This window comes from Tinamus guttatus, unplaced genomic scaffold (genome assembly GCF_059628265.1).
Source record: "Tinamus guttatus ecotype Peru unplaced genomic scaffold, ASM5962826v1 Tinamus_guttatus_pri_ptg000287l, whole genome shotgun sequence".
Lineage (NCBI taxonomy): Eukaryota > Metazoa > Chordata > Aves > Tinamiformes > Tinamidae > Tinamus > Tinamus guttatus.
Genome location: NW_028288821.1, coordinates 12,503,240 through 12,518,748, shown reverse-complemented (window position 1 = coordinate 12,518,748; position 15,509 = coordinate 12,503,240). Strand labels below are relative to the sequence as shown.

The 15,509-nt window shown below is 40.0% G+C and overlaps 1 protein-coding gene across 2 annotated transcripts in view; it reads left to right on the top strand.

Moving 5' to 3' along the window:
* The window catches only part of DACH2 (dachshund family transcription factor 2), a 265,656-nt gene that overhangs the window by 120,549 nt on the left and 129,598 nt on the right, over positions 1 to 15,509 (top strand). For both annotated transcript variants that reach the window (XM_088527599.1, XM_088527598.1), the window contains exon 2: positions 13,256 to 13,371. In XM_088527599.1, the coding sequence (XP_088383725.1) occupies positions 13,256 to 13,371 (116 nt within the window). The remainder of the gene's footprint in view (positions 1 to 13,255; positions 13,372 to 15,509) is intronic.

Here is a 15,509-nt window from a genome sequence, read left to right as displayed (position 1 = left end):
TATTCTTGGCAACAGACCTAAGGTGAAAACCTGCTGTTTTAATGTGTAAATTATAATGTGTGCAGTTGTGAAGAGTGGTTTTGTGAAATGCTCAGGTAAGCGCAAGAATCTAAAAGAAGCTGTCAAAGAGTTTGCACTCTTAAGGGCCTAATGTTCATTGAAAAACAGTTCATAATATGCTGTGCCTGAAGGCTAAATGAGTAGTTTAACTTAAACACAATCACTAACTCTGTAGAAGACAGATAAAGGAAACAATTGTGCCCCAACCGGAGTTAGAGAAATGCTAAAACCAAACTGCTTCAGCCTTACTTTGATGCCTGTTTAAAGTCATTAATTTTCCTGTAAGCTAATGTAAATCAAGGATTAAACAGAAACTGTTACCATCTGACCCTTATAAACTAAACTTCTGTGTGGCTCCTCTACTTGAAGTCAAATCTATCCATACATCTAAACAGGAAACTGAATGAAAACATTTTTCTTTTCATTTCCTATATCCTGCAAACTTTTTCAGAAGCTCTTTCCTTTTAGAATTCAGGCTGCATACTTGCGCCGCATTTTTTCCTCTGCAGACTTTTGTAAACGTAACCCCTGTTATTACAGAAGTTGCTGAACGCGGGTCCTTCCCGCGCAGAGCCGCTTGCCAGGCTGTAAATGAGTGTGGAAGTTCCCGCCCCTGCCCAGCGACCTGGCAGGGCACAGGGCTCCGGGCTGGTTGGATCGCCTGGCGCATGCACAGGAATCGTCACGGTGCTCCGGTGCGTTTCCGAGTTAGGATCCTGTTCGGAGTGTTGTTACTGCTCTGCAAGTGGCAGGCAGTGGGCATTCCCCAGGGCAATTTCTGCCTGCAGTTCCCGGTGATCTATTTCTCTGCCAATAATAATACTGGTCTCTTAAAGAAAACCCTTTGAACAGATGAAATTGTATATAACAGATTATTATTATTAATTTTCTTAGGGGATAAATAATAATCACAGCTCTGTTGCTGACTGCTTAGGCATGAATAGTGTTGGTAATTTAAAATGTAGTAAGTGGTAAGTATCTAACAAATACTGCTGTCTTCTGTTACACTCGGGAAATCCCTCATGTGTAGTTCAGAGGAAACACTATGTTTGGGGAGTGTGTATCTATCTCCTGATGTATGTCTTGATCAGGAAAATTCCCAACTTAAAGAATGGACTTGCTATATGGAACTTCATTATGAAGTGTTTCCATCTCAAAAGATCAACATCTGAGCAGATCGGGTGTAAATACCAAGTCAGTCCAGATATATCTCATGCAGCATTGTGAGCAGTTTGTGAACACAGATTCTTATTCTGCAAATAATCTGGATGTAGAATCCAAGACCAGAGGCTGACGAGGGGCAGTTCCCAGCGCCTTGGCGGTACGGAGTTGTTGTTGTGGCTCTTTGGGTTATCTCCAGTTTTCCTACCCACGATGTAGGCTTGTTCCCCAGTATCAGTTACTTTAAGCAGTGTTGTCTCTTTTTGATGAGTTATTCCTAGATAACAGATATGCAACAACTTTTGGTGTCTTAGTATTGTATATTGAATTTCCAGAAAGTCAGTACATATGTGAGTACATATCCTCATCGTTCTTAAGGGTAGCAGGATTGCTAATCGGTTTATATTCCAGATAGGAATGGATCCGAGGTATGCAGTGCTAAGAGGCTGTTTAAAGCATCAGTATATTGCTTTAGATGGTCATTTTGTTTGCTTAACATGGTTCCTGTTGCCAGACTGCATGGATGTAGTCATAAAAAGAAGAAGAAATTCATTTATCCCATCAAAATAACTTCAAGATGTATGCCTATGCAATCCAAATGGGAAGGGTGCATCCACATCTCCGAGTGTCTTGGTACAAGTGTTTTTTTGTGCCAATTTGCCTGTGTATGATGTATTTCCACATCTGTGTCCACCTGATGTAACTGCATGTCCAAAGAACCCCGCATCTGCTATTTGGCAATGCGGTTACCCCCATGTGGCTCCTGGTTGAAAAATGCTCTTTCCTTTCTGGAACAATATTTTCGATATGGGAAGAGTATCATAAATTTTGTCCAGTAATGGATTATAGAAAGCCTTTTGGACAGAATTCTCACAGGTGAACACTAATGCACGAAGTTTTCCTTGAATGTGTGGCAGTCATGAAGATGATGCTGAAACAGCAACTTCCTCCCGTTTACAAAGGAAGGTCTGCTACAGAAACTGGAGGAAGAAGATACAGAGGGTCGGTACTCTCCATCGTCTGCTTCTAGCAGGAAATCTGACAATAACTCTGTCTTCATACAGCGTCTACAAACTTCCTCCTTTTTTTTTTTCAGTAATTCACTTGACTTCAGTTAGTTAATAGCAAGTTGGAGGACAATGAGAAAACAAGCCTCAGAGCCCTGGAGCTGGCTCTTGTCAAACATGCAGCATAGAAACAGCATTTCGTACGTCAGAACTCTCTCCTTCTCCAAAAATGTCTATTTTCATCTTACTTTTGCACATGATTAAATAGCAGTTTATTCATCTGCATCTCCCTAGACATACAAAATCTGTGCATCTCTGGGAAGGGGGCTATGCAAAAGGATAGCAAAGTTATTCTATTTAGCAGAATAAGTGATTACAGTATTAAAAAAGCATGATCCCACTTGCATTGAAAGAAAAAAAGGGATTTTTTTAATGATTTCAAGTGTAGTAATATAGGGCTTAAATGAACTTGGATCTGGGCCAGATACTCTTCTTTTGTTGATGTTAAAACACTGGCCACATCAGTGATTACAACATAGAAATACAAAAGAGCCTTTATTTATACATTACTTTTTCTTTCATGTTTCCAATCATAAAAATAAATATATCTTACTAGAAAAGCAAAATTTTATTTGGTTTGCTCTGCATGCTGGAGACATTAAGTATTTCCTTCTTTTAAGGGGAAATGTGTCACTTGCGTTTAGCTCAGATAAAAATAAAGGAAGATAAAACTAATTTAATTTTAGAATATAACTTTTCTTTTATTTGTTGAACAACTCTTGTTTTAAAATGGATAGCCTGCTGAGAAAGAAACAAAGCCACTTCAGCAAAGCAGGAAATCAATAACGGCAAGAAAGCCTAAAGAAAATTAATGCATACAGTGTGAGCAAGTGACATAGAAATTATTTTCTAGTGTAAGAATGGTAATAATAGAAGGCATATGGAGTAGATGAAAAGCATGATAGAAATATACACAGCAAAGATGTTCTCCCTATTTCTATTTATAAATAATGACCTCTGTGTTACAGTATTTAAACTTTGAAGGCTCTCGGTGGTGGCTTTCTTCCTGATTTCCCCAGCCCCTAGTCCTAGGTAAATATTTACGCTTGCAAAATTTAGTAGGCAGGCAGCCATGGAAACGTATGTCTTTCATTTATCTCCAGGAAATCTGATCACAAACACTCTTTTACTTGAATTCTTTTAACCTTTTTCAGCAACTTTGAGGACACATTTTTACTGAGAAACAGTGAATAGGGCATATGATGTCTTATTTTGATTCTGTCGAAGTTAGCCGAAGAGTTAAATTTGCCTCTAGTAGGAGTGGGACCATGTTTCTAAATGTCTTGCTGTACGAGCCAGCACACACCTTACGTTTTCGCTCCCTTTTTGAAGCCAAGTTAAATGTGGTTCATTCAAACCCGGGAGAGGGAAGTGGATGCCAGCGAGTTACCACATGGTGTCCGCTTGCCTCGAGGGCCCGGCCTTGCGGCCTGAGGGGAGGCCTCGCACAGTCACAGAAAGGTTGAGGTTGGAAGGGACCTCTAGAGATCACCCAGTTCAACTCCCTGCTCAAGCAGGGACACCCAGAGCACATGGCACAGGGTGGCACCCAGGCAGGTTTGGAGATCTCCAGAGAAGGATCCTCCACAGCCTCTCAGGGGCAGCTTGTTCCAGGGCTCTGTCACCCTCACAGCAAAGAAGTTCTTCCTCACATGGAGGTGGCAGCCGCAGATAGGATTTAACTCATTGTACCTAACCTAGGAAATACTCTCAGGAAATCCCTAGGCTTGTGAATAGCTTGTGCTGCTTTTGAGAGCCCTGAACTTGTTTTGGCTGTTCCTATAGTTCCCTTCTCCGTGTACGAGAGAGGCTCGAGGATTTCAACAAGTCCCTTTATGGACAAGTTCCTCTTTCTCTGTCGGTGGCAGGAAAGGTTCGTGTCTGGGGCTGTAGCTCTGGGAAGCCACAACGCCAAAGGCAGAAGCTGTGCAGTGCTTAACTGTACCATCTATTTAATTTGATACTATTCCAGGGTCACCAATTAACTGAAGGTTGTTCTCATTTTGTAAAGTTTTGTCCTCAGGTATTTGCTTTTGGATACAGTCACCTTATCACAGAGGTTCATTTTAATTACTGTGAACAATTCTTACTTTTAACATGGATATAGGTAAAAGAGGGGCAAACACGGCTTTTTTGTGTTCTTTCTGTTTCTGGCCTGTGAAAGATAATTTCCTATTTCTAAACTTTAAAAAGTCTGCAACATTCTGAGACATATCATAAGTGTTTGTCATAGATGAAGATTCCCTTCTTTGAAAATGTCCATGCAGGTATTTGCACATTGCAAGTAGGCATGTGGAAACTGTGGAATAGTGCTTGAAAAAATCGGTGCTAAGTTAACTGAGCTGAAAACCTCTTTACAGCTCCTCCGTGTAATGGCAGATTTTGGCAATAAGTTGGACAGTGCGCTGCAATGTATATGGTGTTGAGCTGCCTTTATGAGCAGAAGTTTCTTCCTGCCCCTTCTCAGTCCGTTTTCACATTTTCTATTCAATATATTTTGTAATCCTGCAGATTTTTACAGGTATTTTCAAGCGTTCTTCTGGTTGGTGAAATTGGGTGTGGGGCAGTTGGGTCTGTTCATTGCCACGCTATAGTCCCCAAATCCCTTATCTCAAGAGTATTCAGTCACTGAATTTGCCACAGTTTGCCACTAATTGAATGTAGTCCTATTAAATTAGCGTGTGTATACCTACATGTGCCGTAGTCATGCTTTCAACTTCAATATTGACATACCCTTAAATTGAGAGAGTGCAGTATGTGATAGAGACAGGCCTTTTGCCCTGCCTCCATCTGTGAATCACCACAATTCTGAAATTTGGTGATTTATTGCCTTTTTCCAGTGACAACTGTTTGACGGGAAAAAATAAACAGCAGGACTGTTGAGGCACTTTTATATCTTCAGAGAGTTAGATTTAGAAAGAGTTATTTACAAGGTTAAACTTTTTTCTTAGGTAAGAACCAAGCACCCATTTGCCCTTTTAGTTGAAATATAATAATATTTGAATACAGGTAATTTTTCTGACTGCAAACCCAAATGTAAGTTCTGAATAAATAGCATAATCAGTTAGGAACCTAAATTCTAAATAAGTAATCAAAATTCCCTGTAAACCTCAGTGAGTGTGTAAGATGTGACCGTGTGAATAGAGTAGTTTCACAAGGAATAATACCTCCTACTGATTTCTTTGAACACCTTAGGATTTTAAGGACTCTAGCAGGATTTTTTAATATATCAGAATATATTTGAATTCTGTGTAATGTTTTCAGTTAGGGGCAAGAAGTCTGGAATTGGTGATTTTTTTTTGAAGTTAGGGAATACATAATAGACTGCGTTGAGATACACTAAGAGCCAGTGAGGTGATTTAAGAAACGGGAAGATTTACGAAATTAAAAGCCAAATTAAAAAAGATGTAAAATGGAACTTTAAAAACATTAGCATTTTATTCATTCTTATGATTCTCAGGGTCATAATCTGTGAACATTTGGGGTTAGAAGTACCGTAACTAGGTCAAGTAAACGAAGTATAAAATAGCTTCACAGTTATACTTTCTGTCAGGTGAGTAGTCAACCCTTAAATTGTCTGTTCCATCAACTTTCTCTCTTTGACAAAGAAAAAATTTAATGAATCTTTATCAAGAAAATGTCAACACTGGTATTAATAATAGGAGATGTATTCGGACTCAGTTGTGGAAGATGTGGATACTAAAAATTTGCTTTGGGCTAAAAAAGGGCATTCCACCACCATAAAGCACAGGGCATTCCACCTCGTCTCTAGGCAGAGCGCTTTGACTGACCTGCCCCGGGATTGCTCGCTGGTGCTCCCGGCAGGTATAAGGTGTCTAGAAAATAAATACAAAAAGAGATTGTGCAAAGAGACAGAACAGAAGATTTCTCTGCTCTGCAGAAGGCCTCCTGTTGCCCACTTGAGGGTAGAGGGAAGAGGATGAAGGGCCTTGGCTTGGCTGACTCCCTCGCTTATTATCCAGCTGCTTTTTGATGCCTCAGTTGGGTGCCATAGATTTATTTGCCAAGTGTAATATGACCTACAAGGCTGTCATCAAGTCAAGTGCTATTTGTAGAACATTATACACATAGAAATTAGGGAAAGAGAGCTGTCCCTTGTGCCTCCCTTGCTCTACCTTACCTTGTATTCCTAGCCTAGAGTGGAGGAATTGCACTGAGCTGTCAGTCAAAGCCTTCGGATGCCCTTCCCAGCTTCTCAGCACTTCTTTTTGCTTAATACCTCCTAAGAATCAAGAAAATGGCTTTAACTTTTTGGATGCAGCTATCATTCCTTGGTTATGCTCATAAAGTGACTGAAATTTTAGAGAAGGCACATGTTGACCATGCTGAAGGACTCAAAACACTTGTTAGAGACTGAGTTCTTCCCTATTTTCTCTTTTAAAATGACATTGAATATATTGCATTTTTCTCTCACTTGTGCAGTGTAATTCAGAGCAATTGTCTACATCTTAATAAGTAATGTTAATAGTTTTGTTAACCGTGCGTCCACAGCATGGGAAGTAATATGTTTTCCGTGTCTGCTGAGTAGATGACAAGAAGTACCTTGCTTGAATGAAATAAAGGAGAATTAGGTTAGACGTCAGCCCTCCTTTCCCACACAAACCCTTCCTGATTGTAAGGATAGCTCCAGCACCGGTGTAGATTGCCTAGGGATGTTGTGAAATCTCCAACACTGAACGTGTTCAGAAGTAGGCTAGACCAACATTTGTCAGGAATGATTTAAGTGTACGAGATCCTGCCTTGGGGCAGAGGTAGAGAGGGCAGGTGACCTTTTGAGGCCTCTTTCGGTTTTATCATCCTGTGACTGAATCCAGCAATACTGACACCGCAAACATTAGTGCCGCTGCTCTTGAATTTTCATGCTGATATATATTCTGAAGAGTCTAATGGCTTCTGTCAGAAGAACATACATTAATATAAAACATTGGAATAACTGTTGACCTGATTTATTCAGCCAAAAATTACATCCAGCCAAATGTGTGGTGAATTGCTTTATTTTTACCGTGTTTTATTCTCAGGCTTCTGTGTGAGTGGCAAGATTTGGGCTATTGTTAAATGGCAATAATTCCAGCTTCAGCCTTCTGCAGAATTTTCCCCCCGTTGATGCAGTGACGAATGTCCTGTAATCAGTTGCCTGCCCATCTTGCCTGGCTCCTGGAGGAGAAGTGGCGAAGTGAGGGTTGCTCAGAGAACATCTTTAATCATCCTATCAGCCATGCCGCACTGTTCCCATGGGAAAGGGTCGTGAAGGAGAGAGGGCAGAGAGTGTGTGATAGGGTAGCTGTGTTCTGCAGTCCTCTCGGTTCCCATGCCCAGGCATTGCCTCTTCTCCTTATTGAGTATCAAAGTAATGCCAGAAGTTTGTATGGGAGCAGTGGGAAATAGTGTTCCTGAAATAGTGTAAGGATTAGACTAGGTCCAGAAAGTACTTGGGGACCGGGAAAGACGAAGGCCAGAGAGGAAGGGAGTTAAAGCAGGTGGGGGCTGAAAGACATGGATTGGTTAATGCCCGGAGAGAAGAAATATTCAGAAGGGTGGACAGTGGTCAAACATGGGGAAGAGGGACGGAGGGCACTGGTGTGGGATGGGGACAGGATGGATACAGAGAGGGAGCACTAAGGTTGCTGTGTAGCTGTAGTCCTTCATCCCCATGAAGACTCCCAAGTGCGCTCGCTGCATCACCTTCGAGGGAGCGCGTGGACCTTGGTGGCACGTTTGCTGAATCACCCTTTATCTCCTCTTGTTGTATGGGTAGGTGCAGAATCACCCTGCGATCACAAATACTAAAGTGCTTCTTGGCCTAAAAGAGGTTCCTCCAGATCAGGAGCACCAGGGGAGGCACCACAGTTCTGCCCTGAAGCAGCCCGTTTTCCCAAGCTGGAATTTGGAATAGGATGCAGTTTAGGTGTCTCTGTGTGGGAAACTGTCTGAGCCATGCGAGCTGGGATGTGTGAAGACTGTGTATTGAAGGAGAGCATTAAAAGGGAGGGGAGGATGTGGTTGCATTACTCTCGTTGTTGTATATATGGCTTGTGTCAGCGTGAGATGCTCCGGAGCTAACTGACCTAGTCCTTAATAAAGGAATTGTACATGATATTCTTCAGATCTGTGTTAGACTTTCATTAATCGGTGAGTTTTAGGAAAGACGATGGTAATGTGCTACTTCCATCCTTAGTGGTGAAGTTGAAGAAGCTGCAGTCTTCTGTTTCAGACCCATCTCTGAACAATTCAGTGCTAGTTCATTTTTTCTAACAGTTCATGCTGATGGAGGAAGAGTTTGGTTTTGTGGTGCTCTAGGAATGTATTTCCAACAGTTCTTCACTGTGCCTTAATGGTGAGGACTCTCCTCCCTGCAGAGAGGAGAGCAGAGCGGGAGGGTTTTGTTTCGGAGCGCAGGAGCTTTACTCCATGAGCTGCTGCGCCCGGTGGAGTCGGAGCGGAGCGGCCCGGCCTCTGCGGCGTTACCTGCGGTGCCAGCCTGGCCTCCCTTTCAGAGAGTTGCCATAGGGACCAGGTTTAGTTATGGCCACAGCTTCATGTATGATTAATGCTAATTGCCCGTTTTGCATGGGTAGCTTTGTCCTGCTGCCGCACTGGCTTTTGTTGCCTTTGATCTGGCTGGTGACACGGCATCCTGCGACGGCCAGAGGAGCCATCGCTTCGCCCGCGCGCAGGGGAGACGGAGTCAGGTTGCTGCGAGGTCAGAGTTTGTTTCTCCTCTTAAACACTGAAAGGTCAAGCAGAGTTTAACTACCCCGGGCATCCTTGAAATGCTGTAGTAAATGCCAAAGCGAGGAGAATGCTTTTAATTCATGTGACAATTAAAAATCTTGCAGTAATAGAAGTAAATAATTTTAACTCAATTTATGAAGGATGTTATGCTTATTGGTAGAAGCAATACCTCCAGACAATGCCTTTCACAGTCATGAGTGTGTATTTCATGTAAGAGATGCATCCTGATCTTCGAGGAGCACCAAATTTTAATATGTGGGTCCTGTTCCAATTTCAGCAAAGTGACTAAAGCTTCTTTTTACTTGTAAGTGCTTGCAGCAGTTACTGCCGCTATTATCAGAGCAATTTACACCGTGTGTCATATGGTACTTCTGTATTTCTCCTTTAAGCCTAATAAAATATATTGCTGTTGAAGAAATCTGTGATACATATGACAGCTTCCTAAATCACAAGTCTTAGCATATTTTTATACCAAATAGCTCAAGGTTCGTGGAATCAATAATTAATTTATTAACTGGATATCTTTTGAAAAAACAAAATCAGCAGTCCTTGCTCTGCTGTCTGCTGCCAATTCATAAATAGTTGATGACAAAAATGAAAAGTGTAACAGTAAAGTTCAAAATCTTCGTGATCAAAGTATTGGGTACCTCATCTATCACAACTTGGAATAAATATATCACAGAATGTGTCATATCTCATTGACACTGCAAGACATAATGCTTTCCCTTGTTATCTAGCTAACTGCCAAGTGCACGAAGTTTATAGGCTGCTAAGATAATGTGCTTGTGGTAATCCACTTCACTTGCAGAAATATGAAGTACTGCTGAAATATATTTCTAGTTGGTTTATTCTTTGCTCTCAAGAGGGTAGGATACTATTTCAGTTCCTCCTAAAGAAGCCCTGAGAATGAAAAGCAAAACATCAGGATAAATTATGCTAAATGGTGGACTAGACCCCAGAGGAAATCATGCTTCTGTGGTACAGTATTCCTCCATTTATCTTACAAATGTTACATCTAATGTTAATTTTCTGAAGCAAAAGCATTCAAAGATGCATCTGATCCATTTAATAATAGTTCTGGTGGTACAGTGCAGTGTTATTTGTCAAACCCACACCGTCATAACTTACTTTTCTCCTTTTGACAGACCATTCATACAGAAAATATTTAGGGCTACTAATATCTAACATTCTATTTCACAAAACACAAATAACCTAGTAATTAAACTCCAAAACTTAGCAAATAATTGCCAGCAAGCAATTACCATTCAATTAAAGAGTAATTACATGGTTATTTGTGCCCTGTAAAATAAAGCATTACTGAAATCAGTAATGCAATCAATATTTTAGCAGAAACAGGATGCTGCAGTGATGGACCTTTCAACCTGTGCTGATTAAATTGTCATCCAAATAACAGTTTCGTACTGAAATCACCACATGTTTATTTGTCTTGATTAATATGCAAATTCACTTCTGATTCTAGTAAATTTCTTATACTTAAAAGCACAAAAGTACAACACTATCATACATCAGCTGTGGTGTGCTCTAAGTTTCCGCTGATTAATTGTATTTTACAAAGTGAATTTGTATGTTCTATAAAGTATTTCATAAAATCTGTTTATAATGAGCATAAAATAGAGCTGGAGAAGATGGAGCTGGTCAGTAATTTTAACAATCACGAAACCAGTTTTATAGTTTTGATTTAAATTAAAAATCCTCGTGAAGTCAAGGGAATATATAAACTTTTGAGAGGAAAAGTAATAAGGTTAGCTCTCGTCAGGAATGGAAAATGAAGATATAGACACCACTGAACAATTTCTCAGCATTTTACTGTATAAATTTTAACTGTCAAAATACTGTTAAAAATGTAACTTAATCTCTGACAAAGCAAACAAAATAAATAAACGATCAACATTCAGATCAAATTGCCCTAGTTGCTCATTTTCCTCTTTCAGAAGAGGAGAGAACGAAACTCCATTGCCTTCCTCCTCCTCTGAAAACTCACGTCATAAATAAAATGCCTCTCCATAAAATCTTTTGAAACTGCTTCATTTAAGAGTACATTTGTTAACCTAATGTTAATGTATTGTTTTATGTCAAAGAGCTTCAGTGTTTGAGATTAAGAAGCAAATGTTTCATGTTTTTTTTTGTTTGAGCACTGCTGCTGGATAGACCTGCTAATTTTAGCTGTTTTACTTTCCTAATTTTTGCCTAAGTAAGTAAACAAGTGCCAAGTAAGCAGTAATAACTGTGTTTGCACAGATTTTTGTAAGCCACAATAATAACAAGCTATTTTTATTGGAAAACTGCATACCATAGCCTAATGCTATCGGGTGGGCAACATTCATGTGAGATAAACTGAACGGTTTTTGTAAACAGCTTATTAGGAGGTAATTTTAGCAGGGAATGCATGTGTGCATTTAACTTCCGGTGAAACTTGGATGCTCTTATTTTATTTATTTTTTTATTATCACCTAACAAGTCTAGGCTTTTGTAGTAGACTTTACTATATAGCCATCATACTACTGTAAACTTAAGACATAAAAAAGAAAAATGGAAAAAATGCCCAATAAAATGAAAAACAAAATGGACAAATCCAAAGCTAAGAAGAGGAGGGAATGATTTTAAAGACATAGAATAATAAACCAAAGAAAAATATTTTGTGCTATTTTGAAAGTTACTTACTCGATGTACAGTAAAACAAAATAATACTAGTGCACTGCGTGAAAAATGAGCAGGTTAATGGTACCTCTGTGCAGTGTTGCTGGAAGTTGTCTTCATTTAAACGCAGAGTTTGCCTCACGTTGATGGAGGGTTTTGCCACTCTAAGGTGATAGAGTGAGATTTAACTTAAATTTCTTTGTGAACTTGAAGTCGTTTTTGGAAATACTCTCTATTTAAACCTCATTTATTGTTGCAGCTTGGTTATTTAATACAGTGTTTCACTGCATTTTGTCAAAAGCTCTATTATTCAGCAGAGTAAAATGCACTTTTCCAGACATTGGGAAGCTGTATTTTATTAGCTGGCTTGGGGGAGAGTTGATCTGAATTTCTTGTTGTTTTTGTTGTTCTGTAAATCTCTCTATTAGGGTGACAGATACATGGGAAGATCTGATATACACAGAATGTAGTAAGAGATAAATGTGATAGTTGAAACAACAGATAAATGTAACAGATGAATATAGAGACCTTGTAACAGTTTGAATTAAAATTCGCGATCATAATTCATAAGCTGGTCAAGGGCTAGCAAGATTTTGATAGATGAGGCTAACATTCTAGATTTAACCTATCTGTAGCAGTTAAAAACATTAGTCAATATGTAAAGACAAGTAGTCAGTTTTGGAAAAGCTTGAGTGTTAAATTACTGCTGCATCTTCCTGCATCTTCAGGAGCGGGCTGTTTTCTGCCATGGCTCAGATGGGGCGATTAATATCAATCAGGGAGATGTGCGGCATTCAGAATGTCCCGTTTCTCCTGTTCAGACGGTGCAACCTGCACCCCGCAGTGACCCAGCACAGGAGCGGAGCGGTCGCTGCCGCGGCCGTGTCCCGCTGCGGTTCCGGAGCTCGACGGGCGGCAGAGCTGCCGTAACACACGGCCCGAGCGAGCGGGTCCGTACGGGGCCTCCCGCTGCCCAGCCCCGCACGAGGAGCCCCCGGGGCCGCAGCCGCTCCGCAGCGGTGCCGCTCCCGTCCCGAATGGGCTCCGAGGGGCCTGGTGTGCACAGCGCCGGCGTTCCTGCAGGCATTGCAGCATTGATCCTCAATCCCTACAAAGCAGAGGCTGTGAGCTCCCTAAGGCATGCAGGTGCAGTTTTCAGTGCTTGTGGACCTCCTCATCTCCGTTTTACAGTCAGAAATACTAAGAAACAGCAATTAATTAGCAAAACAGTAGTACAATAAAGGCTAGAAATACGTATTTCTCCTTTTCTTGGTGTAGCAGTGCAGTTAAAAGGCAATTTTTTTCTGTCACTTATGTGACTTCAAGCTCATCATGATGTGCTACTTCATAGTTCGTTGCTAGATCTTTTGAGACCGCCTATGCAATTCTTACAGGTTTACTCAACTACATGTTTTTCATTTCTCCTAGGCAAGAATTATTAATACAGTTTTGTGTATCATTGATGGTTCAAATATATTATATAAATCAATACCGTATGTAGTAAGTAAGTGTTTCAGAAAGAAAATGCATTTTCATTTATCTTCTTATTTCCTCAGCTCACGACCGGGAAGACCCCCTAAGCGTTCCCTAGGAGTTGCGATCCAGGAAAACGCACGTCTTCTGCCCCATGGAGTTCCAGGCCTCTTATCACCAGGACTGATCTCTCCGACAGGTAATAAAATCCATCAGATGATCAGCCTCATCTCTTCATACTGCACAGCAGTTAAAATAAACTAATATTGATCTAACTGCCTTGTCCTTCAGGGCTTCTTCAAGCTTTACTAGAGGTTACATTATTGGATTTTTTGAGTGTTCATGAAAACTCTGTTTTGTTGCTGCAGTGGCTAAAATCTAATGGATTTGTAATTTGGTTCTTTATTAATTGTAATTTCCTTACAGGAAATTCCATTAAATGTGTTATTTTAGTATAAGAAAAAAAAAAAAAAAACGAAAGAATGAACTATTGTCTGAGAGAGCCCTGCAGCATGCATTTCTTCCTTTCAAATGCATGTGTGTTTTGGTTCTCGTGGGACATGAGCAGCGTGGCTAATACGTATTGTATTGTAACATCATTAATGTGTGCTGGGAAGGCAGAAAACTGGTTGCACGAATTAGAGAAGAAACATTCAAAAAGCATATAAGCTTGTGTTGTCACAGTGGATTCTGTCTTAATAATTGCATTCAATATCATAGTATTAAAAATAGCATGAAAACAGCTGAATTTTTAGACAAACCAGAAACGTAATGTGTAATACTCTGTTTCCATTCATTAATTTATTAATAGAATTTAAATTAAATCTTGTGCTATCTTAATGAGCATTTAATTTTTTTATTAGCTGATGTGGGCTAACAACACATAAGTTTATTTTGATAATGAAATCAAAAGGTTACAACTATATTATCAGACCATATTTTCATAAAAACTAGTTTGTTAAATGTCCAAAAGACTTTACAGTTTTAGAGTTCCTATTAAAATCCGATTTAAATATATCGTATCGCCACAATAAGCAAATTTAGTAAAGTGTTGAGCAGAATATAAAGTAATAGAGCACATTGTAGAAAAAGCAGAATTATAAAAGGTGACTGACTGGAGTGTAGTGATTTAGGTCTTGGTCTTGCAGGTCATTCTGCTTGTAGAACCTGTTGCAGTGTGGCGGTGCTTCACTGGGTCTCAGTGTTCAGAAATGTAAGAAATATGAGGTGTTTAAGTTTTCCTGCTACAACTCCAAGTGCCGCTAAGTGTCAGAGGGATTTCACAATGAAACAAGAACCTTTATCAGCACAGAAGTGGGAATGAACATTCGTGCACAATAGTAGCACTAACCTCACCTGAAAATTTGAAGGCATTTTGCAAGACCCAGACTCCTCAGTTAGTCTAACTTCATATAATATTCATATATGTAGCAAGGATTTATAACTTGTGTCTTTAATCTTATGAACAGTCTATAAATGAGAGCCTTTTTAAAGTAGTTTCATGATGCTCTTGGCCCAGAATTTCATGTATTTCATGTATTTTGTTTTGTTTGTATTGTTGTCAACAGATAGGAAAGAACAAGAGTCCTCTTTTGTTGATAATTTTTTGCCAAAAGTTTAGAATTTTCCATACCACTTTTTAACTCCATGTTTGCAAACAAGATCCAAAGTTAAACAAAATGCCATGTTGGCTGAAATAGAGAAATTATTTTACATGTCTGTGTGCTGGGCAAGCATTGTAAAATAGATTCATAGTATTTATCAAAGATACCAGCCAAAATTAAGTAAAAATTGGAGATTTTTTTTAAGCTGAATTTTTTGACTTGTAACTTTAGAGTCTGAAATGATGACTGGGATACCATACTTGATTTATCCAGCGGAGAACAGTGTAAGGAGACGGGTTGCGGGGGTTTTCTCTTTCAGCTGAGACACAAGGCTGCGAACCTTCCTGACCTTGTGGCTGTCCATGAAAACCTGTGTGTGACCAAGTGTCAAGAGGTACACACAGTGTGCCCCGAGCCCCTGGAAGGAGTTTTGGAAGTAGCTGGTAGGCAGAAGAAAAAGTTGTTTTCCAGAGCAATCCCTGCACGGGTGTAAGCTGATGTCCTGCTGCTGGTCCTGGGGTGCATGTGCTACCCTTGAAAGGCCTGTATATCTGGGTCTTGCAAGAATCGGAATTACTGAATTTTTTGAGTTGTTTTGTCTTGTTCATAAAGAACAAGCAAGGTAAAAAAAAGAATGGGGGAATCACTGAGTAAGGAGAGGTGCCAAAAGAGCCACTTGTAAACTCAGTGGGGATTTGAGCTGTAGCAAACTTGATGGAACACCTGGGATTTG